This window comes from Anomaloglossus baeobatrachus, chromosome 9 (assembly GCF_048569485.1).
Source record: "Anomaloglossus baeobatrachus isolate aAnoBae1 chromosome 9, aAnoBae1.hap1, whole genome shotgun sequence".
Classification (NCBI taxonomy): domain Eukaryota; kingdom Metazoa; phylum Chordata; class Amphibia; order Anura; family Aromobatidae; genus Anomaloglossus; species Anomaloglossus baeobatrachus.
The window spans coordinates 94,074,275-94,084,890 of NC_134361.1; the positions used below are offsets into that span (position 1 = coordinate 94,074,275).

Consider the following 10,616-nt stretch of genomic DNA (forward strand, 5'->3'; position numbering starts at 1 on the left):
GGTGTTGCTGTCCGTGGTGCTGATCTACGGTCTCTGTTCCTGCCGACTCTCCGCTGCTGCTGCTTCCGGCCTGCAGTAGAGTGAATATGCCATGAGCATAATAAGCGGGGTCGGAAGTGAGTGACAGCAGCGGCAGAGACAGCAGTGCTGGAGAAGGGGAGTATAGAAATTATTTTTTTTCACAGACACGTGTGTTTTCACTGGTGCGTGTCACACAGATCACATCTGTGCGGTCCGTGTGACACCCGTGATGCCGGAGAAAAACGGACATGTCTACATGTGAAGCACACGGGCACACGTATGCTCCACACGGACACACGGGGCATGGCAAAACACGCACGTGTGCGCAGACCCATTAATTTTAATGGGTCTACGTGTGCCCGTGTCTCCGGCACGTTAGGAAATGGACCAAACACGTACCGGAGACACGGACTTGTGAAGGAGGCCTAAGAGACAGGGGACAACTTGTTGAAAGCTGGGGTCTGACTACTCGGACCCCCAGTAATCCCATAATTGGAGGTGTGACACATCGACAGTGGAGCTGTACACCCCATACTGAATGGAGCGGTGGGGACTGTGGGCTCTTTGGGGCTATTGGAAGCCTCGGTGCCCAGGTGATTGGCCAACTCTTTCCTTCATCATGGTAGCCTCCTGGACGTTGAGGGACAGTTGGCCAACATAAAATGCTCCCAGTGTAGCCTAATCCATATATATATATATATCTATATATCTACATATATATATATATATATACATATATATATACTAGAAGGTGGCCCGATTCTACGCATCGGGTATTCTAGAATTTACGTATTGTGTAGTTCATGTATGATTTTTGTTATATATATGTGCAGTATGTGCGTATATTTGTGTGTGCAGCGTTGTCTGTGTGTGGGTGTCTGTGTAGGGCAGTTGTTTGTGGTTTCCAGTGTGTGTGTGTGGTGTGTTGTGCAGTGCGCGCGCGCGCGTGTGTGTGTGTGTGTTGGGGGGAGGTGTGCACTCTCCATCGTGCTCCATCCCCTATGCTGCGCACCCCCCATCGTGCTACATCTCCCATCCTGCGCACTCCCAAACGTGCTCCATCCGCCATGCTGCGCACTCCCAAACGTGCTCCATCCGCCATGCTGCGCACTCCCCATCGTGCTCCATTCCCCATGCTGCGCACTCCCCATCGTGCTCCATCCGCCACGCTGCGCACTCCCTATCGTGCTCCATCTCCCATGCTGCGCACTCCTAAACGTGCTCCATCCGCCATGCTGCGCACTCCCAAATGTGCTTCATCCACCATGCTGCGCACTCCCAAACGTGCTCCATCCGCCATACTCCACACTCCCCATCGTGCTCCATGCCCCATGCAGCGCACTCCCCATCGTGCTCTATCCCCTATGCTGCGCACCCCCCATCGTGCTCCATCATCCATGCTGCGCACTCCCAAACGTGCTCCATCCGCCATGCCGCGCACTCCCAAACGTGCTCCATCCGCCATGCTGCGCACTCCCAAACGTGCTCCATCCGCCATGCTGGGCACTCTCCATCGTGCTCCATCCCCCATGCAGTGCACTCCCTATCGTGCTCCATCCCCTATGCTGCGCACCTCCCATCGTGCTCCATCTCCCATGCTGCGCACTCTCAAACGTGCTCCATCCGCCATGCTGCGCACTCCCAAACGTGGTCCATCCGCTATGCTGCGCACTCCCAAACATGCTCCATCCGCCATACTCCGCACTCGCCATCGTGCTGCATCCGCCATGCTGCGCACTCCCAAACGTGCTCCATCCGCCATGCTGCGCACTCCCAAACGTGCTCCATCCGCTATGCTGCGCACTCCCAAACGTACTCCATCCGCCATGCTGCGCACTCCCAAACGTGCTCCATCCGCCATGCTGCGCATTACCAAACGTGCTCCATCCGCCATGCTGCGCCAGCATCAGCCTCTCTACCCGCATCATCAGCCTCTCTGCCCGCAGCATCAGCCTCTCTCCTCCCAGCATCAGCGTCTCTGTCCCTAGTATCAGGCTCTCTCCTTCCAGCCTCCCTCAGCATCAGCCTCCCTTTCCCAGCCTTCCCAAGGATCAGCCTCTCTCCTCTCAGCCTCCTTCCTCCCAGCCTCCGCCTCCCAGCCTCCCTCAGCATCAGCCTTCCTCTCCCAGTCTCCCCCAGCATCAGCTTCCCCAAGCATCAGCCTCTACCAGCATCAGCCTCTGTTCTTCCAGCCTCCTCCAGCATCAGCTTCCCTAAGCATCAGCCTCCCTCGTCCCAGCCTCCCTCAGCATCAGCCTCTCTCCTTCCAGCCTCCCTCAGCATCAGCCTCCTCTCCCCAGCCTTCCCTAGGATCAGCCTCTCTCCTCCCAGCCTCCTTCTTCCCAGCCTTCCGATCCCAGCCTCCTTCAGCATCAGCATTTCCCTCTTCCCCATGATCAGCCTCTCTGCTCCCAGCCTCCTCCAGCACGCCCTGCTCCTCTGCCGACACTCACACACCCGATCGCATGCACTCACACACACACCCGATCGCATCCACTCACACACACACCCGATCGCATCCACTCACACACACACCCGATCGCATCCACTCACACACACACCCGATCGCATCCACTCACACACACACCCGATCGCATCCACTCACACACACACCCGATCGCATCCACTCACACACACACCCGATCGCATCCACTCACACACACACCCGATCGCATCCACTCACACACACCCGATCGCATCCACTCACACACACACCCGATCGCATCCACTCACACACACACCCGATCGCATCCACTCACACACACAGACACTGACGATATCGCACTTACGCGCTCATACTCACAACATCCGGGGATATCACATGCTTCTGGCCATGTGATCCTCCGTCAGGTCCTGGAAGATCACAACAGCACATTTTCGCCGCCGAGAAGCAAGCGATATCCCAGGATGTCGTGAGTATGTGGATGCGATGTGAGGTGTGTGTGAGGTGTGTATGAGAGTGAGTGTGAGTGTGATCTGATGTGTGTGTATGTTTGTGTGTGTGCGTGTGGACCTTCCGGCGCAGCAGGACCTTGATGGGCTTGTAACCATGCGAGCATGGTTACCAACGTATCCACACCACTCCCACCACTGCCGTGGGAGCGGGGGCCGGGGGAGGGGGAGGGAGTACAGTACTCACCTCCGTGACAGCGCTTGTAACCATGCGAGTATCCACACCACCCCTTTGGGAGCGGGGGCCGGGGGGGGGGGAGGGTTGGGGGGGGATAGGGAGTACCGTACTCACCTCCGTGACAGCCGTGTCAGTTAGAGAAATGCGCGGGGGGAGGGAGGGGGTGGGGCCAGAGCTAACGTGCATTGCGTGAGGGGGGCGGGGCGTGGCGTGGCTGAATTGCCAATGCCTGCAGGGTGCCGGGGCGAGAGGCCAATCTGTGGGGGGGGCGGAGCCTGGGCGAGCGGCTGGCCAATCCGTGTGGGGGCGCAGCCTGGGCGAGCGGCCAATCCGTGTGGGGGGGCGGGGCCATGGCGAGCCCAGCGGCCAATCAGCTTTGTGTCACCGTAAGGACACAATTTTGGAGCATGACAGACAGACAGACAGATAGACAGACAGACAGACAGACAGACAGACAGACAGACAGACAGAATAAGGCAATTATATATATAGATATATATATATATATACACAGTGATTCCTGTCCTGAACATACAGAAGAGCGATCGTCCATAGCAACCAGTGATGCTTTTATTTTCTGTACTGGAATTCAGAAAGCTTCTCTATTTTGTATATAATAGACCTCAAAATTCAGGTCACTTCTCATTTACATCAATTCTCCTTTCAAAATTCCACGGTATCATTAATTTCTCACAACTTCGTACATTGATATTTTTTTCATGCCAGGATCAAAGATGGCGGCCAGGCGGCGCTTCAAGTTGGAGAAGTGACACGTCACGACAGCACACGTGACTCCATGTCACCTGCGCATGAAGGCGGAAATCCAAGATCCGGCAGCAGCAGCAGCAGAGTGGACGGCGGCGCTCAGGAGCGGCAGGGTGAGTGCGGGGCCCGGGCCGGACACCGGGGCTCCAGCGGGGACCTGTTAACCCTTCCTTCCCCGGAGCAGTTTACGTCACGGCCGTGTGTATGCGGATCAGTGTAGCGGGTGCTGTGCTCTCTCGGATCCCCCATATACACATAGTGCCGGCTGCGCTGCTGTGTGATCATTCACTGTAGCAGTGCCCCACAGTGCACAGTCCGCGGAGGTCCACACCGCACTAGCCGGGGCCCGCACACAGGTGGTCGCGCTTATCTGTAGCGTCACTGCAGCCCCCACATCCTGCTGATCAATACGGGTCCCAGATAACCCAGGGGCTTACCAGTGCTGCAGAGTCAGTGATTGGCTGCTGAGGTCATGTGCTCCCAGACTCCGACTGGCCCGCAGGACAACAGGAGAATCCCCCGGTGGCCCGTGCGCAGGAGTGAGGCCCCAGCCCCCTACATGAGCAGGTCTGGGAGCACTGTACAGACTGCCACAATCTTTCATTCATATAGCAAACTGCCCAGTTTATTATTGTATTGATTTGCCACTGAGGTAGGTAAATATTGAATACATTCATGCAGCTTAGAGGGTTAGTCCACATTGCAGGTGATAACTGACAGATTGATGGGGTCCAAGCGTTGGGACCCACATTGTTTAAGAGAGCAGGCCATGTTATCCCCTTTGGAGTGGAGCTGTAGTGCACGTGTGACCGCTGCTCCATTCATTCCCTGTGGGTAACTGAGCATTGCATTCAGCTTTTTCCGGCAGCCCCATAGGGAATGAATGGAGCTGCAGTCACACGAGCACTAGAGCTCCATCCTTACCGTCCCACTGATCAGTGAGGGTCCTGCACCCGAGGACCCACCAATCAGCAAGTTATCACCTCTCCTTACAAGCTTGTTTTCACCAGACAACCCCTTTAAGCATTTGGACCAGGTATTCCGGACCCGCGGTGAGTTCTGCGGAGCAGCGGATGGCTCTATGGTAGATGTTACGTGCCGGCTCCTCAGTGGCTGGATTTGCTTCGCTTCCTCCCTTGCCCCATTGTTTGTCCTGCATGGACAGAAGCTGTCAGGGGCCATAGAAATCAGACGTCAGCGCTCGTCACCTTGTCCCGACTCCGCTTCCATTGTGCTTTTCTCTATAATTTAGCAGCATTACATGATTGTAATGAGGGGATCGGTCTCTGATTACCACAGTTTGGGCAGAAGGATTCTGTAATGCAAATTCCTGTACATCCAGGAGGATTTTTTTTTTCTTTCTTAAAAAAAGGCCATTCAAAAAAACAAGCATGCTGCGCCTCCTTAGTCCTGTCCTTTTTTGTAATACTATGGATTTTTCCAACATTCCTGACAATCCTTGATGTAGAAGTGACTTTAACATTCTGATCTTCTGAGATATACATGTGACATATTGGAAGATCATTTCTTTTGTGAAGAAGGAGAAACCAGAATGGCACCTGACAAGGAGGGGCGCAGGATGGTGTAATCCAGCTGTACTAAAAGCCGAGAAGGGCGCGTCGGCACACACACTGAACTACTTATTACAATGATAGAATAAAAAAGGCTATGATTTCTTTGGTTAAATATTCATATTTGTGTAGTATTTTATTGAGGCCTGAAGACAGTAAAAATGGATAGATCAGGAATACAAAATCATCATGGGTCTGGCATTCAGCCCCCCTAACCAATGGCGTGGGTTTGGCATTCAACCACCCTAACCAATGGCGTGGGTCTGGCATTCAGCCCCCCTAACCAATGGCGTGGGTCTGGCATTCAGCCCCCCTAACGAATGGCGTGGGTCTGGCATTCAGCCCCCCTAACGAATGGCGTGGGTCTGGCATTCAGCCCCCCTAACGAATGGCGTGGGTCTGGCATTCAGCCCCCCTAACGAATGGCGTGGGTTTGGCATTCAGCCCCCCTAACGAATGGCGTGGGTCTGGCATTCAGCCCCCCTAACGAATGGCGTGGGTCTGGCATTCAGCCCCCCTAACGAATGGCGTGGGTCTGGCATTCAGCCCCCCTAACGAATGGCGTGGGTCTGGCATTCAGCCCCCCTAACGAATGGCGTGGGTCTGGCATTCAGCCCCCCTAACGAATGGCGTGGGTCTGGCATTCAGCCCCCCTAACGAATGGCGTGGGTCTGGCATTCAGCCCCCCTAACGAATGGCGTGGGTCTGGCATTCAGCCCCCCTAACGAATGGCGTGGGTCTGGCATTCAGCCCCCCTAACGAATGGCGTGGGTCTGGCATTCAGCCCCCCTAACGAATGGCGTGGGTCTGGCATTCAGGCCCCCTAACGAATGGCGTGGGTCTGGCATTCAGGCCCCCTAACGAATGGCGTGGGTCTGGCATTCAGGCCCCCTAACGAATGGCGTGGGTCTGGCATTCAGCCCCCCTAACGAATGGCGTGGGTCTGGCATTCAGCCCCCCTAACCAATCAGCTGTTCTCACCACTATTGGTGGCTGGATCTATATAGTTGAACAGCTTTTATTGTGACAAGCATGGGGTCTGATCTGCAGCACCCTGAAACTGTCACTACAGTGTACAGAGCTGAGCTGGTCAACTCTGTAACTGCTGGCACCAAGAACAGCTGACAAGTGGGGGTGCTGGGTTTCCACAGATCTGATACCAATAACTTATTTATAGGTAGCTCATCAGTATAAAAGTTGTAGAGCAACTCCTCAAAGAGTGTGTCCACTACTGGATAACCCCTGTGTAATCAATTCAGGATTTAGATCCCAATTAAAATAGAACCAGTGTGTACTCTCCTCCCGCAGTGGCACCGTCCAAGTATTGTTGGCACCACTGTACCTGGAGAATGACGTGACATTGTTGAGTCACCTGTAGGCTGCAGCCAATGATTGGATGCTCTTTGACTATAGTTTCCCCTATATCATCTTCTCTGATGTAATAATGATGAGCAGCCGCCAATCATTGACTGCAGCGGGCACAAGAGACTACACTGTCACATCTCCCTCTAGGAACAGCATCCCTCACCTCGCAGGGACAGTGCCTTCGGGAGGTATATACTTTTTATTTTAATTGTGTTCAAATTGATTAAGCAGGGGCTGTCCAGTAATGGACAACCCCTCTAATTATTTATAGTCATCAGCCTAGTAATAGATGTTATTTTTGTGTTCCAGGAAAGATGATTTCAGAGGGTGGCTCGTTTATGCGGGGCATGTTAATCGGAGGTGCCTTTTGCCTGGTGGTAACTCTTCTCGGACACATTAAGTTGGGACATGAATCTGCCTCCCCCCATGAGCACCATCATATCCAGGCACCTAACAAAGAAGATGTTATGAAGCTTTCCAATGTCGAAAGGATGGAGTTGAGTAAGAGCATGCGGGTCTACTGTATCATCCTTGTCAAACCAAAAGAACTGAGCCTCTGGTCTGCCGTCATAAACACGTGGAGTAAGCACTGCGACCGGACTGACTACTACAGCTCGGAGCATGTCAAGGTATTTGAATCCATTGTCGTTGACAGCAGCGACATGTGGACCATGATGAGGAAAGCCATCCAGATGGCTTATGAGAAACATAAAAAGGAGTACAACTGGTTTTTCATCGCTCAGCCCTCTACTTTTGCCATCATTGAAAACCTAAAGTATTTTGTTTTGAAGAAAAATCCTTTGGAGCCTTTCTACATCGGTCACACTGTTAAAGATGGGGACCTTGATTACGTGGATTTGGCAGGCGGCATCGTGCTCAGTATCGGGTCATTAAATCGTCTTATCCACGTCATGAACGAGCCTGATAAGTGTCCAGAAACAGGTGGCATCATATGGAAAGTTCCAGGAGATAAGCAGCTGGCCATGTGCCTGAAGTACAAGGGAGTAGTGGCGGAAAATGCCGAAGACTCCGAAGGGAAGAATGTCTTCAACACCAAATCTGTAGGGGCCTTAATTAAAGAAGCCATGGCAAATGATCCTCAGAAGGTTGTGGAAGGCTGTTGCTCAGACATGGCCATCACATTCAGTGGTATATCTCCGAACCACATGCAGGTTATGATGTACGGCGTGTATAGGCTGCGGGCATATGGGCACAGCTTTAACGACGCTCTGGTCTTCTTACCCCCTCCGCATTCTGATAACGACTGAAACGCGTGAAGTCTTCTATACACATCACAGCTGAATACACTACGGTGTACTAAATTCTGAAATTCGGAGACGAGGACTAAGGAAGAAACAAATCAATCAAAACTGGTGGCTCTATTTATTTACGGGAGGAAGATGGTAGTTCCGGAAAGGAGGAACGGGATCCGTGTACATGTGTAATTTACTCCCTTCACATTCTAGAAGCTTCAGTCTTCCCACATGTCGGGGACTGCTCAATACTTGGTTTACTACTCTGACTGCAACTGATTTTACATAGTGATGACTTTTGCACTCAAATTCTATTTTTCTACTTCATGAAGATCTGGGTTGACATTTTTTTTGTTTCTGTGGTCAGCGAGCTTTGTACAATTCTTCAGGCTGCTCCCTATGGGAGAGTGTAAATGAGCTGACGTCTGTCACCTCCATCGCACATAGGTGATGTTGCCAAATGACATTGTTTGGTATTAGAGGGCACGTTCCCTTCTTACCATGAGGCCCGAACCCCATTACGTCATCCACATACAGCTTGTACGAAGCACAGGGCAGCTTTGTATACGTGTCACAAGACGTGGTGTCCCCCAGTGACGCCCTTCTGGTATTTTTAGAAGGTGGTCTAGTGTGATGGCACCTCTTCATTTTATTAAGAGTCCACAGTCCAGCACCCTGGTGGCATGTTTGCTCTTCCTGTAAGATACATAGGACTGGTGATTTGGTAATATGGGTGGGGGGAATTAGGACTCTCCATTTTTAATATTGCATCGTGGTCTTATGCTGCTCTTTACGTCTATATTCCATGTAATCACAATTCCGTGGCATCCTTTCTTAGAACTGTGCATTCTGCTGTTCCTATAAATCAGTTGGCGACTGAGTGTTATTATTCCACTTGTCACCAGGGAGTATGTCTACACAATTTGGCACAGATCGGTGCCAAGGACGGCAGGGACATGCATTATTGATTGAGACTGGAACTAGTCGCCTTAATGTTTCCAAGGGGTGTAACAAAGGAACACAATTCAGATTGTATTTAGGAAGCCAACATAGCCGTATAAAAGTGGTTGTTCAGACTTACCACCAGGATAGGTCCTCAATATCCGCTTAGTGGGGGTTTGTCACCCGTAAGCCCCATCCCGCAGCTGAGAACACCAAATCCACTCCAATAGACTCTCAGTACTTCGAGGATCAAAAAAATAAATAATATCCCCCAGAAAAATATTTCTAAAAATCTAAACTATGTAAAACTTAAAAGTTGTATAGATCACAAGAAACTTACAGGGTTATTCCAAAGCCGGTAACTTCCGCATCGGGAAGGTGCTCCCTGCAGAAAGGGCAGACGTCCCGACAGACGGGATGTCAGCAGCACCATGCAGAATGGATTAGAGCCAGAATAACTCTTTTTAAAGGGGGAACCTCTCACCAAATTTGGTGACTATAAGCTGCAGCCACCACCAGCGGGCTCTTATATCCAGCATTCTTACATGCTGTATTTAAAAACCTAGGCCGCTGTGTAGAACATAAAAATCACTTTATAATACTTACCTAAACGGTTGCTGCGGTGGAGTTGGGTCATATGGGCGTCTCCGGTGCCAGCGCCTCCTCTTTCGTCCATCTTTGTCGTCCTTCTGAAGCCGGGGTGCAAGACGCGTCCTACGTCATCCACACTCGCCGGCATTGAGGTCCTGAGCAGGCGCACTTTGATCTGTCCTGAGCAGGGCAGATCAAAGTATTGTAGTGCGCGGGACCGGCGAGTGTGCTTGACATAGGAAGCGTCATGCACACAGGCTTCAGAAGGATGACGAAGATGGCCGAAAGAGGAGGCGCCGACACTGGAGAATGGAGACACCCATATGACCCAACTCCACCGCAGCCACCTTCTAGGTGAGTATTATAAAGTGATTTTTACGTTCTACACAGTGGCCTGGGCTCTTATAGACAGCATCTTAGAATGCTGTATATAAGAGCCCACTGGTGGTGGCTGCAGCTTATAGGGGCCAAATCTGGTGACAGGTTCCCTTTAAAAAAACTAAGCAGTACTTGTAAGAGCTCAAAAAATAGTATGAAAAAAAAATTCTTTTTGTTAGAGCCGCAAAATCTCAAAAACTTTACAAACTTTTCACTGTGCCGACATGGTGAGTAGGGGAGCGCCAGCCCCAGCCTGGAGCCCACCACACAGAATTCAGACACTATTCTTCTGGGCACCTGCAGATTAATAATTAAAAAAAATTATATATTTTTTTGGATGTTTAATGGTTTTACATTACAAAGAAGATCTCATTCTGTTGATAAAAGGAACTACACAATGTAGAGATTTAAGAAAAGCTTCAGAAGCCTTTCATACGGGATGCAGGTATTACTCTACAGACCGGTCAGGGGTGACACATCCACTTGTATCAGTCTCACACATTTTATTTTTATGTATTCAAGGATGTGTACGGTGATTCTTATTTACTTTTGTAAGCCCTCATTAGACCCTACATAGCAGATGTGTGCCGCATATAGCCG

General features: G+C 51.3%; 1 protein-coding gene across 1 annotated transcript; it reads left to right on the plus strand.

The window, feature by feature from the left end:
- The first annotated feature begins 3,951 nt into the window (after positions 1–3,951).
- On the plus strand, positions 3,952–10,013 carry C1GALT1C1 (C1GALT1 specific chaperone 1). Its single transcript, XM_075322701.1, has 2 exons — positions 3,952–4,029; positions 7,162–10,013. The coding sequence occupies exon 2, from the start codon at positions 7,167–7,169 to the stop codon at positions 8,118–8,120; it is 954 nt and encodes a 317-aa protein (XP_075178816.1). The 5' UTR covers positions 3,952–4,029; positions 7,162–7,166; the 3' UTR covers positions 8,121–10,013.
- The last annotated feature ends 603 nt before the right edge of the window (positions 10,014–10,616 follow it).